Below are 25,680 nucleotides of genomic sequence, written 5' to 3' on the forward strand. Positions count from 1 at the left end.
TCGATTAACACGTTCCTGAGGTTTTTATGCCTTTTGATACCTTTACCTCTCAGGAAGCTTCCTTAGGGCGTTGGATTCTCCTGTCTACTCAGGAGTGTCCCCACCCTTAGGGGAAACTGCTTTAGGACATCCCCAATGTAAGGACTGTGGATCACTATGGATCCTGATGAAGAAAACAAGAGTTATGTTAGACTTACCATGGTGAACTCTTTTTCTTTAAGGTCCATAAGATCCAGAGGGTGCCCACCAAGACACACCTGTCTTGGGGAAATACTTTTCTCTTACGTCCTAGAGGATGCTGGGGTCCACATTAGTACCATGGGGGTATAGATGGGTCCACTAGGAGCCATGGGCATTTTAAGAAATTAATAGTGTGGGCTGGCTCCTCCCTCTATGCCCCTCCTACCGGACTCAGTTTAGAAAATGTGCCTGGAGGAGCCGGTCACGCTTTGGAGAGCTCCTGAAGAGTTTTCCATTTTTTAATGTAATGTTTGTATTTCTCAGTCAGGTCTGTTTAGGCAGCAAACTGACTTCTTCGTGGCACTTAGGGGGGAGAACGGCCCAACTTCATAGAGAGTTAATGGTCCCGTTTCTCAGCTGACAGGACCCTGAGCTCCTGAGGGAGCCATTCGCAAGCCACACCACGGCACAGCGTACCCTCCCGCAGCACGCCACCACCACCCCCTAACAGAGCCTGAAGACAGAAGAGTGGTGAGTACAGCGCCGGCGTCCCGGGTTAGCAGGTCACTGGTAGGAATGGCGGCACAAGGGTAGGAGCCCAGCTCTGCATGCTGGGAGGCTCAGAAGGACACACGCTGCGGCGAGGGCCGCACTGAGACTCCTATAATGTCCACACTGGCCACACTGTGCTAACAGGGATTTTAATCACTTGGTTAGACATTTAATTCCTTAGGCCAGTATAAAAAATGTGGGAAATTACAGGAGGCGGGGCTTCACCCAGAGCGGATCCTACAACTCTCCAGCACCATTTTCCCTCTGCAGCTCATACAGGAAGCATTCACAGGGAAGCGCTGCTCCTCCACAATGACTCCAGGTCCCCTCAGCGGTACCAGGGGGTCTTAGTGAAAGGGGGTGGGGGTGTAAGTTTATAAAGCTCTACTAAAGTGCTTGTTATTGCGACCCAGCTCAGTTTAACTTTGCTAAAGGGGCGCTGTGTGGCTGGCTCTGATTTCTGAGGACCCTGCCTACATATACTGTGTTTCACCTGGTGTGTGTGTGTGTGTGTGTGTGTGTGTGTGTGTGTGTGTGTGTGTGTGTGTGTATCCCTTTCACAATCATGTCCATGGGCAGTGTCTCTTGTACTGCAGAATGTCTCTCATCCCCTGAGGACTCACTACCATGCACCCAAGATAGTGCTCCCTCTCAAGCTAGTGGGGCTGAACCCGCATGGTTGGCTTCCATTAAAGGGATGATTTCTAATATTTGCACTAAGCTATCTCATAATGAAAGGGAGACACAATTCTTAAGGCAGTCTATGGATGACCTGATCAACAAAGACCACTCTTAAATCTATATACTTGTCTGCTGGGGTAGCCCAGAGACCCAATATTGCTTGCGCATGGATCTAGAGCAATTTCAAGATGGTCTGATAATCTAATTAATTGAAGATTTAGATTCACTAACCAGGGATGACATTAACTCCTACAGCACATCCAAGATGCTGCTAACTTTATGGTGGAGGCCATAAAAGAAATTGGTTTACTCAACGCATGCACCACTGCCATGGTAGTGTCAGCATGCAGGGGCTTGTGGCTACGCTAGTGGACTGCGGATGCGGATTCCAGAAAAGGCGTGGAGAGCCTACCATTCACGGGCGAGGCTCTGTTTGGAGATGAACTAGATACTTGGATATCTAAGGCCACTGCGGGTAAGTCTACATACCTTCCTTCCTCAGTGACCCCTGCTAGCAAAACCTACTCTGCCCCGACTTGGCAGTCCTTTCGGACAGCTAAATTTAAAAACAAGTCCAAGGGTTCTTCTATAGCATTCAGAGGCGGTAAAGGTAAACCCAGAAAAGCCGCAGCTGCAGGTTCTCAGGAACAGACCTCTGGTTCTGCTTCCTCAAAGTCTTGAGCATGACAGTGGACCACACTTCCTGGAAGACAGGCAGGTGGGAGCCCGGATACGTTATTTCAGTCACATCTGGGCAACATCATGCCTAGGTGAAAGATCTTATCGCACAGGGATACAGACTGGAATTTTTCAAGAACTCCCACCTCCCAGATTCTTCATATCAGCTTCTCCAGAAGCAAGTTTGACCTTTACAGGCAGCAATTCAAAAACTGGTACAGGGGGGCGTGGCCTGACCTGCATCCTGAGTAGTTGTGCCCTGCATGAGCTCTTGCCGGCCCTGCTACTAAAGAGCATACACCTCAGACCCTCACCCCTGGTTTTCCCCTCTGACGAGTGCCCAACACGCCCAGGGCTCGGGGAGGCTAGAGAGGTGCCCCCTGGCACTGTTTTAAGGTTGAGGCCTACGCTCCATCCCGAAGCCGGGACCTCGAGTTTGGGGCCTTCCCCGGGCGTGTGCTCCAGGACCGGAACGCAGCCGCACCGGAACCCCTGGCGTCTCCTATATACCTGCAACCTGGCTGATTCAGGGCCCCTCTCCTCCCCCAGACCATCGGGGACGGCGGCGAGGATCAAGCTCCCGCTCCCCGCCCTCCGGAGCCGCGGCTGCGGCCTCCTTGTCCCTGCACCCAGCCCGGCGGCGGCCATCTTGCTACACCCGGCCCGCCGGCCGACTGCACTCCTCTGCCCCCACGGGCCTGACCTGCTCCCCCTGAGACCTCCTGCCACATAAATACCCCCTCGTGGGGAAAAAGGGGGGTCTGTTGCTCCTTTTGAAGCACCCGGGAGTTGAGGCCTACATCAGCATCGGGATTCGGGGCCTAAATTAACTACACACCCCCGCCTGCCGAGCCCTGCCAGTGTGGAGGCCTGTTAATAGCCACTTATCCCCCCTGCAGATGTGGATGGACTGGCTTCTTCTTTTTGCTCTCTCCTCATATCCCTCGACCCTGCACAGCACCGTGAGAATATCCCAGGAGGGGTGAGTGTTTGCCCTGGGGAGCACTGTCTGCCCGACCCCTGTGACACTGTGCTGCTGACTGTTGTCTGAGTATCTGGCTCCCTCTCTCCCTTGCTCGCTGGATACTTACCTTTGGGCTCTTCTGGAGGCTGACAGCCGGATGCCGGGCCCCTGGTGATGCCGTTCTTCTGATGTAGTCCAGACCCTTTACACACCACCACCTTTGACCTCTATGATTACCTAACCTGTCACCATATATTCTCCGGGATCCATCGCTTCAGAATGCCGCTGAAAAAGGTTTTCGTCTCGGAAAGCGACTCCTGCCCCTCCTACTGCACGGAAGTCCCCTATAGTCACCTCTGCGTCAGACCCTCCCTGCAGTCCTGCTTCTGTCCCGGGGTTCGACCCGGAATCCGACGCCCCTCTCACGGTCAAAGCTCTGTACCAGGCTCTATCAGCATTTAAAACAGAGCTGACTCAAGATCTCACAACGGCTGTCCGAGAGGTTAAGACAGAATTGCATGCTATAGGGGAACGCACAGACCATCTGGAACGGAAAGTCGAGGAATTGGTCTCGTCTCACAACGACCTCATAGCGGCGCATGATCAACAGCAGAATGACCTGGAGGCGTTTAAACTCAAGATTGCGGATATCGAGGACAGATCTCTGCGCAATAATATCAAGATCCGAGGCATTCCCGACTCCGTGCAAAATTCCGAGCTGGAAGATTACGCCACCTCGTTATTTAGGAAGCTCTTGCCCAGGGCTGATCCCAGGGAGCTGCTTATAGACAGGATCCATAGACTACCTAAACCACGCTCGGTGCCCCCCTCGCTCCCGCGAGACACGCTCATGAGAGTGCACTTCTTCACGACTAAAGAACGCATCCTAAAGGCGGCAAGAGACTCCGACTCTGATGCGCTTGGTGGGTTAGAACTCTTTCCGGATTTTTCGACTTTGGCTAAAAGACGATCGTTTATCCCTGTTACACTAGCGCTTCGTGACCAAGAGATTAATTACCAATGGGGTTTTCCGATAAAGCTCATCATCTCATATGAAAATAAATCCTACACAGTTGCCTCATTGGAAGCAGGAGTCAAGCTGCTATCTGAGTGGGATATCCCTGTCGCGAAGCCGCCTGGATCCAAGAAACAGTCAACCCTTCAATCGGAGTGGCTCGTCGCCTGAAGTCGTCAATGTAAACCTGGACTTTGAATATGGACGTTATGCTGTACGGTTCTAGCGGATAGGTCTTAACTATTGGTCTAGACGCGGCCACGTGAGTCACCCTCTTAGTAGTTGTAATGCTGGAGTCCCGGCTCCGTCCTCATGGTTTAGTTCATTAGTCCATGCGCATATGTTCTCTGTTGTCCTTACATGGCCGGTAGGCATACTTGTATTTGTATATGTTGTTGTTTTTTTTCCCTTTCTCCTTATTTAGGTCATAGGTGGTGGTGGCGTCAGGCCACATGTGTCCGTCCCCCCCCCCCCCCCGTCCCCCCCCCGCTAATGTACTGCTGCATTTTCTGCTTACCTTGCAATAGTTATACTGACCCGATGCACTGGGTCGTTTTGGTTTGTTCTTACCCTTTCTTCCCTTGTTATTTCCTCCCTCCCCACCCCCCTTCACAACACTCTAACTGTGAGACAAAACCATTTCTTACATGTATACAGAAATATCTCACCACTTATGGCGTGCTTTAGACCGTCCCGATGCTCCAGGTGCTGTCCATGAACGCTAAGGGGTTAAATTCCCCTAATAAACGAAGGTTAGCATTGGACTATTTTGCTAGGCACAAGGCAGATGTTATTGCGCTGCAGGAGACGCACTTTTCGTCCTTGGCGCCCCCTACGTTTAAAGACCACAGGTTCCCTATCGGTTATTTTGCAAACGGCCCTTTTAAGAGGAATGGTGTAGCCATATTGTTTAAAAACTCTGTCTCCTTCACTTTACACTCCCAGGTTGCCGATAAAAATGGCCGCTATCTTATCTTGAGTGGCCTTTTAAATGACAAACCGGTTACCCTGGTTTCAGCTTATGCCCCTAACTCAAACCAAGTGGCCTTTTTACGTAAACTATGTTTAGTTATCCAGAGGAACCGTACAGGCTCGCTCCTACTCATGGGGGACTTCAATCTGGTCCTTGACCCTAGGTTGGACAGGTCTCCCAGGCCCTCCCCTTCCCCATTAGCCTCCTCTAACGCCCCATGCTTAGCCTTCCGCAATCTGCTGGCTGAATTTGACATCTACGATATTTGGCGAGTGCAAAACCCTACGGGCCGTGAGTACACATACTATTCTCCCGTTCACAACTCCTATTCCCGCATTGATTTTTTGTTTTCTGATAAATGGACCCTCCAATTTACTAGATTCGCGGATTACCTTCCAATAACCTGGTCAGATCATGCCCCACTGTTTCTTAAATGGGATCTTAATAGTCAGGATGCCCCGCCCCGACCTTGGCGACTCTCCCCTCACCTACTGGCCAACCCCATCTCTAAAAAAAATTATAGTAGACAGCATCATATCCTACTTGTAATTTAATTCTCCTGCGGACACGTCCACTCTGAACTTCTGGTGCGCGCTGAAAGCCGTTGCTAGAGGGGCGGCGATACAGGCAGGAGCCCACCTTAAGAAACTACATCAGCAACGCTTGAATGATTTGGAGCGGAAATTAAGGAACTGGAGGAGAAAAACCAAGTTCGACCCTCGAGATCCCTCCAGAAAGAGTTAGCTGATATTAGGTCCCAGCTTCAGACGTTGCTTATGGTGCGTACCCCGGCCTCGTTAAACAGGATGCGTCAAAAATTTTACCTGACGGGGAATAGATCGGGAAAACTGCTTGCTCGTAAGCCTAGAGCGCAACAAGCTAGGAATAGGATTAAGCTTATTATATCCCCAACAGGCGCCAAAATATCTAACCCTTCGGAGATATCAAATCAGTTTGCTGGCTTCTATTCCCAACTTTATAATCTCTCGACTGACCCTTCTACCCCGCAGCCCACTCTTCCCTCTGTCAACTCCTTCCTTGCTGACTTAAAACTTCCTTCCATTACCGATGACCAATTAGAAGTACTGAATTCCACCTGGTCCACCACGGACACGTTAAGGGCGATTAAATCCCTCCCTAAAGATAAGGCCCCAGGCCCAGACGGCTTTATAAATGATTTTTATGCTTCACTCCAGGACCTCCTGGCTCCCTCCCTGGTAACAGTTTATAATGAAATCACTTCTCAGGGCACTCTCCCAACGGAGATGCTGGAGGCTCGTATTGTCACGATCCCCAAACCAGGTAAGGACTTGACTTCTTGCCAAAACTACCGCCCCATCGCGTTGTTAAACGGAGACATTAAAATATATGCTAAATTAATAGCTCACCAACTGAACGCCCTCCTTCCCTCCTTGATACGCCCTGATCAAGTTGGATTCATCCCCGGTCGACAAGCGTCTGATTATACCCGTAGGTTATTTAACCTCGTAGACTCCATAGCCCGTGATTAGGGCCTCCTCCTGTTATCCTTAGATGCGGAGAAGGCTTTCGACCGCATAAACTGGACCTACATACGGGAAGTATTATTGAAATTTGGCTTCCGCGTGTATGTATAAGTATACAAAATGTCTCTCCTATGTATTTACTGATCCCCCTTCCCCCCCCTCTCCTTTTCTTTCTGTACCCCTGTTGTGCATAACAAAAAAAAAATCTGAATAAAAATTATTGATGTAAAAACAAAAAAAAAAAACTGGTACAGACTCAGTTCATTGTGCCAGTTCCACGTCACCTACAAAACAAGTGTTCTGATTCCAAACTGTTTGTAGTGCCAAAACCGGACGGTTCGGTGTGACCCATTTTAATCCTAAAGTCTCTGAACCCATATTTAAACGTGTTCAAATTCAAGATGGAATCTCTGAGAGCGGTGATCTCAGGTTTGGAGGATGGGGAATTCCTGATGTCTCTGGACATCAAGGATGCGTAACTTCATGTCCCGATTTGGCCGCCTCATCAGGCTTATCTCAGGTTTGTGTTACAGGACTGCCACTACCAGTTCCATGCCCTGCCATTTGGACTCTCCACAGGTATTCACCAAGGTGATGGCAGAGTTGATGTTGCTCCTCCACTTGCGGGGAGTGAACGGAGGCGTCCGTTCCTGGGAATGATACTGGATAGAGGCGCGGAGGGTATTCATCCCAATGCAAAAGGCATTGGTGATCCTGTCGACCTACCCGGATTTCGGTGCACCTGTGCATTCGCCTCTTGGGGAAGATGGTGGCCTCTTACTGATCTCTGCAATATGAAATGTTTCACGCAAGGCCCTTCCAGCTGGATCTGTTGGACAAATGGTCCAGATCGCATCTCCACATGCACCAGAGGATACGTCTGTCGCCAAGAGCCAGGATTTCTCTTCTGTGGTGGCTTCAGACTTCTCACCTAGCCAAAGGCCGAAGGTTCAGGATTCAAAATTGGATTCTGCTACCCACAGACGCAAGCCTCAGTTGTTGGGGAGCAGTCACCCAAAGGGAACAGTTCCAAGGAAAATGGTCAAGTCAAGAATCGATTCTTCCGATCAACATTCTGTAACTCAGGGCCGTATACAACGCCTCCCATCCCATATTCTTCAAGATCAGGCCATACAAGTTCAGTCGGACAATGTGACGGCAGCAGCATACATAAACCGACAAGGCGGAACGAAAAACAGAGCTGCAATGTCGGAGGTAAAAAGGATTCTCCTCTGGGCATAAAGACGTGGTGGCGTTGTTGGCAATCTTCATTCCGGGAGTGGACAACTGGGAAGCAAACTCCCTCTGCAGACACGACCTCCATCCAGGAGAGTGGGGCCTTCACCCGCAGGTGTTCGGGTCCCTGGCACGTCGGTGGGGACTTCCCCAAATCGACATGAGGGCCTCTCGTCTCAACAAGAAGCTCAAGTGATATTGTTCCAGGTCGAGAGACCCGCAATCAGTGGCGGCGGACTCTCTGGTGACTCCATGGGTCTACCAGATGGTCTACGTGTTTCCACCACTTCCGTTAATCCCAAGGATTCTCAAAAAAAATAAAAAGGGAAAAGGTTCAAGCAATTCTTATTGCTCTGTACTGGCCAAGAAGGGCCTGATACGCGGATCTACTGGAGTTGCTCCTGGAGGACCTGTGGCCTCCTCCTCTTTGAGAGGATCTTCTGCAACAGGGGCCGTTAGTCTATCAAGACTTACCGTGGCTAAGTTTGACGGCATGGAGGTTGAGAGTCAAATTCTAGCCCAGAAAGGGATTCCGGATAAGGTTATTCCAACCGTGATCCAAGCCAGAAAGGGGGTAACGTCTAAACATTACCACCGTATTTGGAAGAAATAAGTCTTAGTGTGAGAACAGGAAAATTCCTGCGACGGAATTTAAGCTGGGACAGTTTCTCCTTTTTCTGCAGGCAGGAGTGGATGTGGGCCTCCGTTTGGGCTCCTTGAAAGTTCAGATTTCGGCCTTGTCCATTTTCTTCCAGAAGCAATTGGTGTCTCTTCCTGAGGTTCAGACTTTTTTGAAGGGTGTTCTGCACATCCAACTGCCCTTTGGGCCTCCATTGGCACCTTGGGATCTCAACGTGGTGTTTGCAGTTCTTCCAATCGGATTGGTTTGAGCATTTACAGGCAGTGGACGTAAAGTTTGTTATGTGGCAGACAGTTACACTGTTGGCCCTGGCTTCAGCCAGGCGCGTGTCGGAACTGGGGGGCATTGCCTCACAAGAGCCCCTACTTGATTTTTCATGAGGATCACGCTGAGCTCAGAACTCGTCAGCAGTTTCTTCCTAAGGCGGTGTCTGCATTTCACATCAACCAACCTATTGTGGTTCCGGTGATTACCGACACCTCTGCTTCTTCAAAGTCCTTAGATGTTGTGAGGTTTTTGAAAATGTATGTGAAGCGGACGGCTTGTCACAGAAAATCTGACTCGCTGTTTGTTTTCTATGATCCCAATAAAATTGGGTGCCCGGCTTCAAAGCAGTCTATTGCTCGCTGGATCAGGCTTACTATCCAGCATGCTTATTCTACGGCAGGCTTGCCGGTTCCAAAATCGGTTCAGGCCCACTCTACTCGGTTGGTGGTTTCTTCCTGGGCAGCTGCCCGGGGTGTCTCTGCTTTACAGCTTTGACGAGCGGCTACTTGGTCAGGGTCGAACACGTTTGCTAAGTTCTACAAGTTCGATACTTTGGCCGCTGAGGACCTTCAGTTTGATCAATCAGTTCTGCAGGAACCTCCGCACTCTCCCACCCGTTTTGGGAGCTTTGGTGCATCGCCATGGACCCCAGTATCCTCTAGGATGTAAGAGAAAATAGGATTTTAATTACCTACCGGTAAATCCTTTTCTCGTAGTGCGTAGAGGATGCTGGGCGCCCGCCCGGTGCTTCGTTTTTCTGCACTGTTACTTGGTTAAGTATTATTATAGTTGGTTCAGCCATTGCTGTTCCTTTTCAAGTTTGGTTAGCATGGCTTTCCTCTTGGTTGCGTGTGCTGGTTCGAATCTCACTACTGTTCAGTTAAATCCTTCTCTTGAAGTATGTCAGTCTCCTCGGGCACAGTTTCTAGACTGAGTCTGGTATAGGGAGCATAGAGGGAGGAGCCAGCCCACACTATTAATTTCTTAAAGTGCCCATGGCTCCTAGTGGACCCGTCTATACCCTATGGAACTAATGTGGACCCAAGTATCCTCTAAGGACTACAAGAAAAGGATTTACCGGCAGGTAATTAAAATCCAATATTTTCCCCCCTTTGATTTTTTCTACTCTGCAGGATAGTGTCTTGTATGTTCAAGTCTTCCTTATCTCCTGAAATCCGGCTCCTGCCTTTTGGCTTGTTAACAAAACTAGCTTCCCTAGGCCGGAGGCGGGGTATATGAGGAGGAGGAGGACCGGTGCATCATGGGAGCTAAAAGCTTAACTGTGTGGTGCCCAGTCAACTCCTACCACCTACACCCCAATACAAGGACTGTGGATCCTGTGGACCTCAAAGAAAAAGATGTCCTTCTATATATATTTTCACATCATTTGGGATATCCATCATTGATATTACATTGTTTGTACATCATTCACTGTATCATTTATGTATTGTATTGGATAGCGCGTATAGGTGGTAGTACCTTTTTTCTCAAAGAAAAAGAGTTAACCCTGGTAAGTCGACAGTAAGTCTTGTTATCTTCAAATATCAATTGTGTAGACTTCAAATAATTGTGTAAACGTTAAACGGTAATTGTGGATTTGTTCCTGATGAACACATTCCTAATTACTTGTGAATAATAGTCCCTGCCCTGTGCAGTTCTGAGGTTATGACTTTAGGGAATGTAATGGCCAGATCCAATATTGCTCAATTTAAGGTCTCCCAGTAGCCTTACTACATACATAAATGTCTATCTCCTGGTGTGTGCAGATCTACAGGTTACATAGGAGAATAAATATATATATATATATATATATATATATATATATATATATATATATCCTTTTTGTTTATTAGATTAGTTTTTCATTAATCTTTTTGTGGTCACCTTCTCTCATGCACTCTGACTTAAGTTAATTATAGATTGTGTCCGCTGTTCTCCTGGGTGCTTTACATTAGGTGTGTAGGTAACGGTCTCAGCTATATAAGGTAAGTTGCTGTGAGCTTTAGACCAGGTAGCAGCATACCTAAAGTGTAACACTAATGTGATAGCTGTTTTTCTGGTAATTATTTTGAGCAATAGAGATCGGCCTGCAGTATAGTGGGGTCTCTTGTCGGGGGCTGCAGGCTTAAATGCATTGGTCAGTAGGTGAACTAAATCTCCCCTGTTTATTATTGTTAGTTATTATAGTGAGTGCAGAGCCCCAGTGAGATAGATATAGGGCCATATGCAATTGCGGTCGAATTGCCGCAAATGTCGAAAAACGGGGCATTTTCGACAAAAAAAACTGATTCAACATTGCAATACAGTACTTTTCGACAAAAAAACGTCAGTTTCAGATTCGACTTTTTGCAATTCGACATTTGTCAAATTCGACATGTCTGCAATGGTTAAATTGCGGCTTTTCGACAAAAGTATATTCAAATTTTAAAAACATGTTTTTTTGGTGTTTTTTTTTTTATTGGTAATAGCATATCTGTTTATATTAGAAGGGATTATCTACTTGGTTTGTCTATTTAGGAGCCACAAGTATTATTTAATATATTTTTTTTTATATATATTTTTTTTAAACTGGCTAAAATATTATGGAGAGATCTGAGCATGTTTTTCTGTGGGAATGGGTTAAAAATCCTGAAAAAAAATGCGTGGGGTCCCCCCTCCTAAGCTTAAACAAGCCCCGGGCTCTTTGAGCCGGATGTAAAAATACGGGGGGGGGGGGGTGACAGGGGATCCCCCGTATTTTAACAACCAGCACCGGGCTCTGCATCCGGTCCTGGTGCCAAAAATATGGGGGACAAAAGACGTAGGTCCCCCGTATTTCTCTAACGTCCTAGTGGATGCTGGGGACTCCGTAAAGAACCATGGGGAATAGACGGGCTCCGCAGGAGACAGGGCACTTTAAGAAAGAATTTGGATACTAGTGTGCTCTGGCTCCTCCCTCTATGTCCCTCCTCCAGACCTCAGTTTGAATCTGTGCCCAGACGAGCTGGGTGCTGTTTAGTGAGTTCTCCTGAGCTTGCTATAAGAAAGTATTTTGTTAGGTTTTTTTTTATTTTCAGGGAGATCTGCTGGCAACAGACTCTCTGCATCGTGGGACTGAGGGGAGAGAAGCAGCCCTACTCTCTGCAGGTAGGTCTTGCTTCTTAGGCTACTGGACACCATTAGCTCCAGAGGGATCGTACACAGGATCTCACCCTTTGTCGTCCGATCCCGAAGCCACGCCGACGTCCCCTTCGCAGAGCCGGAAGACAGAAGCCGGGTGAAAGAAGCAAGAAGGCTTCAAAATCGGCGGCAGAAGACTCCAGTCTTTAAACTGATGTAGCTCACAGCACTGCAGCTGTGCGTCATTGCTCCCACACTACACCCACATACTCCGGTCATTGTAGGGCGCAGGGGGGGGGGGCACCCTGGGCAGCAATTAGGACCTCTTGGCAAAAGTTGGGCATATATACAGTTGGGCACTGTGTATATGCATGAGCCCCCGCCATAATTGTGTACAGAAACGCGGGACAGAAGCCCGCCACTGAGGGGGCGGGGCTTCTTCCTCAGCACTCACCAGCGCACATTTTCTCTCCACAGCTCCACTGAGAGGAAGCTTCCCAGGCTCTGCCCTGCAGATTCACGGTATAAAAGGGTAAAAAGAGAGAGGGGGCACATAAATTAGGCGCAAAAACATATTATACAGCAGCTACTGGGTTAACACTAAGTTACTGTGTGATTCCTGGAACATATAGCGCTGGGGTGTGTGCTGGCATACTCTCTCTCTGTCTCTCCAAAGGGCCTTGTGGGGGAACTGTCTTCAAAAAGAGCATCCCCTGTGTATGTGGTGTGTCGGTACGCTTGTGTCGACATGTTTGACGAGGAAAGCTATGTGGAAGCAGAGCGGGAGCAAATGAATGTGGGGTTGCCGCCGACGGTGCCGACACCTGATTGGATGGATATGTTGAAGGTTTTAAATGATAATGTTAATTCCTTGCATAAAAGGTTGGATAAAGCTGAAACCTTAGGACAGTCGGGGTCTCAGCCCAAGCCTGATCCTATGTCGCAGAGGCCGTCAGGGTCTCAGAAGCGCCCACTATCTCAAATTGTTGACACAGATACCGACATGGATTCTGACTCCAGTGTCGATTGCGATGATGCAAAGTTACAGCCTAAATTGGCTAAAGCCATCCGTTACATGATTATAGCAATGAAGGATGTGTTGCACATCACAGAGGAAACCCCAGTCCCTGACAAGAGGGTTCATATGTATGGGGAAAAAAGGCAGGTGGTGACCTTTCCCCCTTCACATGAGCTAAAAGAGTTATGTGAAAAGGCTTGGGAATCTCCAGATAAAAAACGGCAGATTCTGGGCCTTTATCAAGACATCTCTTGTCTTGATAAAGGCCCAGATGTTGGCTGAAACGCGTCGACAAACAGGAGTGTGAGTAGCCATTTCATCCGAATTTTCTGATACTTTTTGACTTTTTAAACTGTTCATTTTTTTTTCTCTGCAAGAGTTGACCATCTCTCTTTGCCGTTTTTATTCAAGTTTTTTTTTTTTTTTTTTTACCATTGCCATGCAGGGTTGTTCCTGTATCTAGTTCCCTACATGTATTGTGAAATAAAATCTGTAAACCCCTTTTTACCAACTCTGGTATGAGCATTGCTATTTTTTCTTCTTTTTTGGGGTTAATGGAACTATACCTGATCCAATACATAAGCCTCACCCTCTACTGGGAGTCTAAAGATACCTTGATAGGAGTCTTACACTGCACTAAACTGTGAGTTGGGGTATGCCATATTGAATAAATATCCATTGATTTCTAGAGAAGAAAAAGATACCTTTATGAGCTTTTAACCTGCCTCCTGAGTGTGAGTGTTGGGGTACGCATTGACTGTTTATCCCTGAAATCCCATTTCAATCCGGTGTATGTTTGACCAGAAAGAAACCATTATATGTTTAGAGTGCTCCATTTATGTGTGAGTGGGGTACGCTCTATGTTTATCTAATACTCATAAGAGATACCCTGTATACCACATTGAAAAATAGTGGGACCTTCTACACATTGGTTGTTTTTTGTTTTTTATTTCTCTATGTGATCGAGATTTGGAGACCACATCAGAGACTTCCAATCGAGATTTCCATGAAAATATCCAAAGATACCTTTATAGGAGTTACACAGCCCCTTGAATCGTGAGTTGTGGTACGCGATCCCTGGATTGCTTTTATTGCTGAAAGAGAGAAAGATACCTTTTATATGTTCGTTACCAGCGCACAGAGTGTGAGTGTTGGGGTACGCATCACCTGTCTTCTCCAGGAAACAGTCACAAGGCCTTCCCTAGTCTGATTGGGACTCTATTATATCACTCTGGGGGTTATATAAATTGTTTTAAAAAAAGTTGACCCCACAAAGAAACTTTTGAGGTGTTTTATACTCTCAATTTTTAGTGTGAGTGGGATACGCTTCTGATTTATGTTAACCACGTAATGACACTGTACGAACGATAATAAGTCTTGATTGTATGTACTACACATTGGTTTGTTCTTGCCATTTTGTCTTTTATGATATCAATACTCGAGAACTCCATATTGTATTGAACTAAATTGAAGATCCAACTCAGAAGAATAGAACCTATCTTCCGATCTAAAAAGGAACGTTATGGCGATATCTTACTTTAGCGCTTGTGGTGTATGACAGTGTTTCAAATTTCTGGTTTGTGTTTTTCGATCTAAATGTGGTGACATTTATTCTGAAACCTATTGCATCTGAGCAGCTTAGCGCCAGCTGAACTACCCCCACAGTTCTTGTTTGAACACCCAATTAAAACCCAATGGTTTTTTATTACTTTATTCAGCTCTTTATGCACTTAACTTTGTGTTTAATATTTCAACGATTTATCTTACATACTTTACTGTACTTAATAAAGGTTATATATTATTTATTAGTGCGCAAACAGGACAGCATTTTCTCTTCTTTGGTGTTTTATTATAGCAATGTCCATGTCACCTAGTAATCCTACATGAGCGTCCATGTCACCTCTAGTAATCCCACATGAGCATCCATGTCACCTCTAGTAATCCCACATGAGCGCCCACGTCACCTCTAGTAATCCCACATGAGCGCCCACGTCACCTCTAGTAATCCCACATGAGCGCCCACGTCACCTCTAGTAATCCCACATGAGCGCCCACGTCACCTCTAGTAATCCCACATGAGCGTCCACGTCACCTCTAGTAATCCCAAATGAGCGTCCATGTCACCTCTAATAATCCCCCATGAGCGTCCGTGTCACCTCCTAGTAATCCCACATGAGTGCCCGTGTCACCTCTAGTTATCCCACATGAGCGTCCATGTCACCTCTAGTAATCCCAAATGAGCGTCCATGTCACCTCTAATAATCCCCCATGAGTGTCCATGTCACCTCCTAGTAATCCCACATGAGCGTCCGTGTCACCTCTAGTAATCCCACATGAGCGTCCGTGTCACCTCTAGTAATCCCACATGAGCATCCGTGTCACCTCTAGTAATCCCACATGAGCATCTGTGTCACCTCTAGTAATCCCACATGAGCGTCCGTGTCTCCTCTAGTAATCCCACATGAGCGTCCGTGTCACCTCTAGTAATCCCACATGAGCGTCCGTGTCACCTCTAGTAATCCCACATGAGCGTCCGTGTCACCTCTAGTAATCCCACATGAGCGTCCGTGTCACCTCTAATAATCCCCCATGAGCGTCCATGTCACCTCCTAGTAATCCCACATGAGCGTCCATGTCACCTCTAGTAATCCCACATGAGCGTCCATGTCACCTCTAGTAATCCCACATGAGCGCCCACGTCACCTCTAGTAATCCCACATGAGCGCCCACGTCACCTCTAGTAATCCCACATGAGCGCCCACGTCACCTCTAGTAATCCCACATGAGCGTCCACGTCACCTCTAGTAATCCCAAATGAGCATCCATGTCACCTCTAATAATCCCCCATGAGCGTCCGTGTCACCTCCTAGTAATCCCACATGAGTGCCCGTGTCACCTCTAGTTATCCCACATGAGCGTCCATGTCACCTCTAGTAATCCCAAATGAGCGTCCATGTCACCTCTAGTAATCCCAAATGAGCGTCCATGTCACCTCTAATAATCCCCCATGAGTGTCCATGTCACCTCCTAGTAATCCCACATGAGCGTCCGTGTCACCTCTAGTAATCCCACATGAGCGTCCGTGTCACCTCTAGTAATCCCACATGAGCATCTGTGTCACCTCTAGTAATCCCACATGAGCGTCCGTGTCTCCTCTAGTAATCCCACATGAGCGTCCGTGTCACCTCTAGTAATCCCACATGAGCGTCCGTGTCACCTCTAGTAATCCCACATGAGCGTCCGTGTCACCTCTAGTAATCCCACATGAGCGTCCGTGTCACCTCTAATAATCCCCCATGAGCGTCCATGTCACCTCCTAGTAATCCCACATGAGCGTCCATGTCACCTCTAGTAATCCCACATGAGCGTCCACGTCACCTCTAGTAATCCCACATGAGCGCCCACGTCACCTCTAGTAATCCCACATGAGCGCCCACGTCACCTCTAGTAATCCCACATGAGCGCCCACGTCACCTCTAGTAATCCCACATGAGCGCCCACGTCACCTCTAGTAATCCCACATGAGCGCCCACGTCACCTCTAGTAATCCCACATGAGCGCCCACGTCACCTCTAGTAATCCCACTTGAGCGCCCACGTCACCTCTAGTAATCCCACTTGAGCGCCCACGTCACCTCTAGTAATCCCACTTGAGCGCCCACGTCACCTCTAGTAATCCCACGTGAGCGCCCACGTCACCTCTAGTAATCCCACGTGAGCGCCCACGTCACCTCTAGTAATCCCACATGAGCGCCCACGTCACCTCTAGTAATCCCACATGAGCGCCCACGTCACCTCTAGTAATCCCACATGAGCGCCCACGTCACCTCTAGTAATCCCACATGAGCGCCCACGTCACCTCTAGTAATCCCACATGAGCGCCCACGTCACCTCTAGTAATCCCACATGAGCGCCCACGTCACCTCTAGTAATCCCACATGAGCGCCCACGTCACCTCTAGTAATCCCACATGAGCGCCCACGTCACCTCTAGTAATCCCCCATGAGCGTCCGTGTCACCTCTAGTAATCCCCCATGAGCGTCCGTGTCACCTCTAGTAATCCCCCATGAGCGTCCGTGTCACCTCTAGTAATCCCACATGAGCGTCCGTGTCACCTCTAGTAATCCCACTTGAGCCTTCAGTGTTGATCAAGCTCCAGTCTAAGCATCCTAGCTTTTTTGTTTTTTTAATAAACATAAAAGCACTGATTACAGGTTAAAAAAAATGGCAGTTATAGAATTTATATATTGTATCCTGTTACATCCTGGGTCTTGTCTGCTCATTTTATATATTAATGTATTTTATTTCCAGCAGATGGACCCACAAGCAGGAATATCTCAGAAGTACATCTAATGTTATCCCTGGATTGTGAAATAACAGATAATGACAGTAGACAGGATTCTCCAGGAGATAATCCCATTACCCCAATTATACATCCAGCTCTATCAGCTGATCCCCCTGATCCTGGGAAATGTTCTCCTGATCACTCTGATATTGGTGCATCTATTACAGCTCTGAGAGTAGATACAGAGTTTCCCTGTTCTACAGATGCCAAATGTTTTACACAGAACACAAACCGTATTACTCATCAGCCAGCTAAGGCAGGTGAGAGGCCATTTCCATGTTCTGAGTGTGGGAAATGTTTTACATATAAATCAAATCTTGTTACACATCAGAGAAGTCACACAGGTGAGAAGCCGTATTCCTGTTCTGAGTGTATGAAATGTTTTGCACAGAAATCAGATCTTGTTACACATCAGAGAATTCACACTGGTGAGAAGCCATTTCCATGTTCTGAGTGTGGGAAAATTTTTACAAATAAATCAACTCTTGTTACACATCAGAGAAGTCACACAGGTGAGAAGCCGTATTCCTGTTCTGAGTGTATGAAATGTTTTGCACAGAAATCAGATCTTGTTACACATCAGAGAAGTCACACTGGTGAGAAGCTATTTCCATGTTCTGAGTGTGGGAATTTTTTTACAAATAAATCAAATCTTGTTACACATCAGAGAAGTCACACAGGTGAAAAGCCGTATTCCTGTTCTGAGTGCTCAAAATGTTATACTCGGAAATCACAACTTGTTAGACATCAGAGAAGTCACACAGGTGAAAAGCCGTATTCCTGTTCTGAGTGTATGAAATGTTTTGCACAGAAATCAGGTCTTGTTACACATCAGAGAAGTCACACAGGTGAGAAGCCGTATTCCTGTTCTGAGTGCTCAAAATGTTATACTCGGAAATCACAACTTGTTAGACATCAGAGAAGTCACACAGGTGAGAAGCCGTATTCCTGTTCTGAGTGTATGAAATGTTTTGCACAGAAATCAGATCTTGTTACACATCAGAGAAGTCACACTGGTGAGAAGCCATTTCCATGTTCTGAGTGTGGAAAATGTTTTGCAGCGAAATCAAATCTTGTTACACATCAGAGTAGTCACACAGATGAGAAGCCATTTTCCTGTTCTGAGTGTGGGAAATGTTTCACACAGAAATCAGCCCTTGTTACACATAAGAGAAGTCACACAGGTGAGAAGCCATATACCTGTTCTGAGTGTGGGAAATGTTTTTCATCTAAATCAGTTCTTGTTAGACATCAGAGAAGTCACACAGGTGAGAAGCCGTATTCCTGTTCTGAGTGTGGGAAATGTTTTGCACAGAAATCAGTTCTTGTTAAACATCAGCGATTTCACAGGTGAGAAGCCATTTTCATGCTGTGAGAGAAATAAATCCGCTCTTGTTGAACATATTAGACATTACCCAAGCACAAACCCATTTAAATCTTCTGGAGTATAATTATCACTGTCATGCAATGTTCCTCAAGGGTCAATCCTATCTCCTATGCTTCATGCAATATACAGTCTGGTCCATATATATTGGGACATCGACACAATTCTCATATTTTGGGCTCTATACACCATCACAATGGATTTGAAATTAAACAAACAAGATGTGCTTTACCTGCAGATTTTCCACTTTAATTTGAGGGTATATACATCAAAATCAGGTGAACTGTGTAGGAATTAAAATGGTTTTTATATGTGCCTCCCACTTTCTAAGGGACCAAAAGTAATGGTACAAACTAAACAATCCTAAATCAAATATTGTAAATCAGATCAGTGCGCTCGTCCAGTTCAACAAAAAGTACTTTACTACTTAATGTGGTCGCAGCCCGGATCAGTGTTTCGTGAATTGAGCTTTGACATATTTTCCAAGGCGATCTGATTACCATCTCCTAGATGAAGACCTGGATACAATATCCATACTGATATGCAAATATTTATTTATCTGGTACGCATATAAATTTTGTGGTAACTGAATTTAATCCCACATATGGAAATATACTACGCTATATAGCGATTCTTTGTGTCTCCTAGCAGCATTTAGATCCCAGTAGTAACCTGGACTAAAGAATGGGGGATTGATACGCCATGTGTCAAGCCGTAATCCGTACGCTATAATATTCTTGCGTGTGACAAAACTAGTGATGAGCGGATTCGGTTTTACTCTGTTCTCAAAACGGCATCTTATTGGCTTACAGATGTCATGTGTTTTGTATAGCCAATAAGATTCTGTTTTGAGATCCGAGTAAAACCGAATCCGCTCATCACTAGACAAAACTGATTGAAAAATACTACACCATAGTCGCTCTCTTGTTTCTTCCTTTGTTTCCAGAATCCTAAATCAAACTTTTACTTTTTAATACTTTGTTGCAAATCCTTTTGTCAGTTACAGCTTGAAGTCTGGAAAGCATAGACATCACCAGACGCTGGGTTTCATCCCTGGTGATGCTATGCCAGGCCTCTACTGCAAATGTCTTCAGATCCTGCTTGTTCTTGGTGCATTTTCTCTTCCGTTTTGTCTTCATCAAGTAAAATGCATGCTCAATCGGATTCAGGTCAGGTGATTGACTTGGCCATTGCATAACATTCCACTTATTTGCCTTAAACGCTTTGGTTGCTTTCGCAGTATGCATCGGGTCATTGTCGATCTGCACTGTGAAGCGCCTTCCAGTGAGTTCCGAAGCATTTGACTGAATATGAGCAGATAAAATTGCCCAAAACACTTCAGCATTCATCCTGCTGCTTTTATCAGCAGTCACATTATCAATAAATACAAGGAAACCAGTTCCATTGGCATCCATACATGCCCACGCCATGACACTACCACCACCATGCTTCACTGATGAGCTGGTATGTTTTGGATCATGAGCAGTTCCTTTCCTTCTCCATACTCTTTTCTTCCCATCACTCTGGTACAAGTTGATATTTGTCTCATCTGTCCATAGGATGTTGTTCCAGAACTGTAAAGGCTTTTTTAGATGTTGTTTGCAAACTCTAATCTGGTCTTCCTGTTTTATTGCTCACCAATGGTTTACATCTTGTGGTGAACCCTCTATATTCACTCTTGTGAAGTCTTCTCTTGATTGTTGACTTTGACACATATACACCTATCTCCTGGAGAGTGTTCTTGATCTGGGCAACTGTTGTGATGGGGTTCGTGCTATTTAGTACACTAGTAGTGTACTAAATAGCACGAACAGCTTGTAACGTAGAGTGGCAAGTTTAATCTTTCTATGTATAATGGAGAGAAATAAAAGCTTCTCCCTAAGTTCCTGGATGCCAAATCACTGTCCTTAGTATCTCTGTACAGTTTTTTCTATTAGAGTACTAATTAGCACGAACATCTTATAATGTACAACACAGATTCTCACAACACAGATTCTCTAACGCCGACGATCTACAGTACTGTGTTGCTCGAACAGTTAGTTGCGTCAGAATACACTAATTTATATTTACTGGTATGTCTATACGTGCTCATTACCGCTGTGTATTTTAGGTAGTGAATGAGTCACTCCTGCAGATTTACCCCGATTTGTGTGAAACCTGTGTGCACCCTTCTGTTGAATGTTTTACAATGGATTACACAGAAAAAATAATAAAGTGAATGTCACTGGAACACAAAAAAAATTGACACTTTGGGAATCGAACCGGTACTCAGCGTGGCAGACCGGAGCCTTCATCGCTAGCCCACAGCACTGCATGGAAGATTCTCAAGTTCATGTGTAAAAGTACTGCAAAGAGCGATTCCTTCCCATTGGTGTTTGTTTATGCCGTTAGGGGACTCGGACACTCATTTTGTGCACTGTACATACTGTAAAGTCAATGAGCTACATTATTCCTTTCACACATTAGTTGTGTCTGCATACACAAGTGTTTTAACACGTTCATTTGCGTCTGTATAAACTATACACACAGGGATTTGGCATCCAGAAACTTAGGGAGGAGCTTTTATCTCTCCCCATTATACTTAATACTACGGGATTTGGACACTCGCATATCCCTAACATCAATAGACCATACTGTATCTGTAACACGTTCATTTGCATCTGTATATGCTGTACTATTTGCACCTGTACTGTATATACTGTTATAGACTTTATGACATAATGTAGCGTAATGAGACGCACCAGTAAAGTAGTTCTTACGCTGTAGTTCAGTATTGTATTTTAATGGAGACCACACGCTTGCGCATTGGTGATTTAAAAAAGCGACATCTGGTGGATGATCTTAGGTATTACACTCAAAGGTAACGCCAAACACTCAGTGTGCCTTCCTACGACTAGGCGCGCCTCCTTGCGCCCAGGTACGCTGCGTATGCCTGATCGCGACTAACGCCTCAGCCAGCCAAGATAACGGAGGACCCGTCTGTATATTTAGTTCCTAAATAATACATCCCAAATGCTTAGGTCTTTTTTCTGCTGTTTATTTTGTATCTTGTGCTTTGTGTAAATGTGAATGTCTAATACCAGTTTCCACAATCTGTATTGCTGCACGACAATATGGCGGCCATTGGAACGTGTTTTCACTTCTAGTTTGCCTAACTTGTTGCAGACACTCATCTTGATCAGGAGTGCTGAGTGTTTTCTGATACAAGATCCTATCCGTATATACCCTGTACATTATCATGTGCATTAGAGTCACCCGGGTTCCATCTGCGGTGGTTTGTTGTATGTTACATCTATATGGTGCGGATACTCCTCTGTATGATTTCATAATAAAAGCTTTTGATTGCATCTAATTATTGCATTAAATCTTTTATTTTTATTCTGTTTTATATTCCCGTCTGAGTAATTACGCCATAATGTCTAATCTCGGAGTGGACCCCAGAAGATGTAAAGAAACCGTGTAAGTGTTCCATCATTCTGTTTCGTGTAAGCATACAGGTAAGTGATGGCACGGTGGTCACTGTCCGTCATATTCTGGTGGTATCATGGAAGTGGACTGTCTGGGCTTATTCTAGTCTACTGCAGAAATAAAAAAATCAGCCTTTATCCTGCTTAAAAAAATGACAAAGCCCATAAATCAAGCTTGGTCGGACAAGACAGTGTCCACGTGCTTCTGCTATATATGGCATAACCCTCTTTGTCGACAAAAACCTTCCCTTCACCATTCACAATGTCCACCATTGCCCTTTCAGAAGGGACACAACTTTGCTTGTTCCACCTACTTCACAGAGCCCAGGACCATCTCCATGACCATTTCATGTTTATCTGGGAGGTTCATGGCCTGAGATGACCACAGAACCACCAGGTAGTTGCCAAGAAGAGAGGGGGGGAGCGCTGTCAATAGCAGCTGGTAAGAGGGGTGGTAAATCCCCTGGTGGATAAATATACAGCAAAAGAAAAGAATTACCAGCGCTGGCTGATCATGTATGATTCATAGGTACTATACATCCGAAAGGCTTAGTGAATTAAAAACCAGTTATTCCACATGTAAAAACACACACAAAAAACAAAAAATAAATAACATTGAGAAATAAATGATTAAAAATAAGAATATGCCACAATATGCCTGAGTTGATGATTTAGATGTCCACATGAACTGCTAGTGATGGACATTTCCAGTGACATTGGTCCTCTCTGAGTGTCATTAGCCGTTGATGTGGCATCTAAATCATCAACTCAGGCATATTGTGGCATATTCAAACCTTTAATCATTTATTTCTCAATTTTATTTTTAAAAATTTTTTGAATGTGTTTTTACATGTGGAATAAATGTGGTTTTTAATTCACTAATCCTTTCGGATGTATAGTACCTATTAATCATACATGATCAGCCAGTGCTGGTAATTCTTTTCTTTTGCAGTGGCCAAGAAGAACCCAGACTCCCCAGGAAGTGGAGAGTCCAAAGATCCACCCTGCATGAGGTAAAGAAGGGACAACCACAGGGTCTGGCTCACCTATTTCCTTCCTAAAAGCTGCTCTTTACCCAGTTTGGTACCTGTGGGATCCCACTCCAATTTCCTTTGAGAGTCCTTACTAATCCCTTCTGAGCTTACTTGTTCCTTCCTCTTCCAACCACTCCTCCTTTTTAAGCTTTTCACCACCTGCTGTGTGAGTCCCATCCGACTACTCCATTCCTTGACTCATTGGTGTAGCAACCCCCTTCTCCCCTCCACCCCCACCACACTGCTATACTGCAGTTAAGCTGTGAGGCTTGCTGCTAGCAGTACTCACTACTCAGCACACACACTCACATCATGATTACACAGCTGTGCCAGAGATACTGTCTCACTGACAACCAGGACGAGACACTCCCAGAAAGGCATGTATGTATGAGTACGAAGAGAGTGGGAGCAGTGGGGCTGCATGACTGACATCTGAGCCTGTCACATCAGTGAGGTGGATGGGGCATCCTATTCCCAGCCGGTACAGCACACTATATGTAAGAGCCGGAGCGGAGCAGGGCTACTGGCTGACAGACTAGCATCTCGGTGCAGCGGCAGAAGTCTGTAAATGATGGGAAATAACATCTGGCCCATGGCTACTGTGAGGAAATGAGAGGTCTGTGACAATATAGCTATGCCTCATTTCTCATGTCAGATATGTACTTTTTATCCCCATATCCCTATACATTCAATTCATCTGTTTCCTCATTCTACATAACATGTCCATTACTGCTCACCCAATATTGTGTTTAAATCAACCTTAATATTAATATATGCAATTGTGTTACGTTATCTGTTACAACTTTAGATAATGTATTCAAGTTAGACCTAGTTTTCTATTGTTTACTACCACCACAATGGACACTCAAAGGGTGAGTCATATAAGGTACCATTGTCCCTTCTTATTTACTCCCTATTGTCCAACAGTGAGCTGACCAGACATGGTTGCTCTCTGGCTGATGTAATCACCTTAATTAGAATATATTGTATTCCAATGCTGTAAGATCCTTAGACAAAGAAGTCACACACACACCCCATGTAATATGAAGCTTCTGGGTGTATAAGTAGCGCTAACCAGAGAGCTGAAAGAGATTCTATGCTCCTTGACTAAGTAGTGATGTTCTGTCAGGAGTTTGTGGTGGGAATTGTCATGTGGAATTGGATTACAGAGGTGTGCTGAGCTGTTTATAGCCCGTTCTGTTCAATAAACCACTGTTGGTTTTTAATTTACCACTGTGCCTGAGTGATTTGGAACCCAGTATCTTCACAGCTACTATCGATGGCGGGTAACTACCTGGCTCTCTGCCTTTGATGGTAAAACTAGTTATCAGGTATAAACCATCAATGATTCCTGATCATCAATAGTTGATGGCCAATCCAAGACCAGACCCTGAGAGACCACAGCCACCACCAGATCCACAATGTTTACCTAGAAGCTTCCACATCTGGCACTTTGTCACCCACCATCAGATCTACCTTCTCCTAGAGAGCCACCTCCACAGCTTTCGACATCTAAGCTGGAACTCTGCAGGTTTCCTTCACCACCAGCTTGGATCTCCTTTGCATCAGCATCCTGGCCAGCCTCAGACAGGTCCATGGAAGCAGCATTATGATAACTTTTGACTCTTTATTTGCTGCAGCTGCTGTATAGTTCCTGTGATTTCCTCCAGCTGCACCAGCTCCTCATTTCATGTAACTCTCCCAGCTGCTGTAACAGTTTTTTCTCCTGCAGGGTCCACAGGTTATCCACAGGATAACATTGGGATATGATGATGCGACAGTGGATTTGCACCAAATGGTCAAAGCCTTTGGCCTCCCAGCATGCAGTGGGCCCGTCCATATATCCCCACCACCTGGCTCAGGAAAATCAGTTTTTTGTTTGGTGTGGCAGGAGCCAGTCCATGGTCAAGAGGGCTTCTGGTTTTTAGCAGCTATAAGCTTTCTTATTTTATTTTTATAGTCTTTTTCTTGAGTGATCTTTCTAAAAAGCGTCTTACACATACCTTAGAAAGAGTAGCTCCAACAATGCCCCGCCGAGTCATGACAACGCTTACCCACATGTACAGTGCTGTTTTGGCGGGAGTCTGCATCGGATATACTAGCAAGTCCAGCAGAAGTTACCCGGCTGTGACCGGAGCATGGGGAGAAGGTAAGGCATCGGTTCTGCTTAGAGGGGGAACACGGACACAGCCGCACTGTTTTGGAGGAGACTACCAGTCACTGACGCAGCTGCCACCTAGGGTGCACCGTGCTAGGCCTTCAGGATCATAGGCTCCAGAGGTAGTATGAGGCCACCATGCCTGGGATTGATGTCAGCTGTGGTGAGTCAGACGCTCCCCTGCTCACCCCTCCCATGAACCATTTTCCGGCTTCCATCTGAGACGCTGTGTATCTAAAAGGACCTAGTCGCAGCATAGGCGGCTGTGTGACTGGTGCGGCTTTGTTCACTTGGGCATCTGTGTTCACTGTAGGTTCACGGGGCGAGTGTGTACACTATTAGTGTCTGGATCCACTCAGCGTTCGCTAACGTATTGATCGGTCCTGGAAGTGAGGTGAGTCTCGTCGTATCCCACTCTACTGAGCTGGGTAATACAGCACTAAGTATCTACCTTTTGAGTATGAGTAGTTGGATAAGTGCCGGAT

General features: G+C 46.0%; 1 protein-coding gene across 1 annotated transcript in view; it reads left to right on the top strand.

The window, feature by feature from the left end:
* The window catches only part of LOC134984352 (zinc finger protein 585A-like), a 104,533-nt gene extending 82,645 nt beyond the window's left edge, over positions 1 to 21,888 (top strand). The window contains exon 7 of the mRNA XM_063949951.1: positions 17,497 to 21,888. Coding sequence (XP_063806021.1) covers positions 17,497 to 18,506 — 1,010 coding nt within the window. The 3' untranslated portion in view covers positions 18,507 to 21,888. The remainder of the gene's footprint in view (positions 1 to 17,496) is intronic.
* Positions 21,889 to 25,680: the final 3,792 nt, after the last annotated feature.

The sequence above is a fragment of the Pseudophryne corroboree genome, assembly GCF_028390025.1.
Source record: "Pseudophryne corroboree isolate aPseCor3 chromosome 3 unlocalized genomic scaffold, aPseCor3.hap2 SUPER_3_unloc_5, whole genome shotgun sequence".
In the NCBI taxonomy this organism is placed as follows: Eukaryota; Metazoa; Chordata; class Amphibia; order Anura; family Myobatrachidae; genus Pseudophryne; species Pseudophryne corroboree.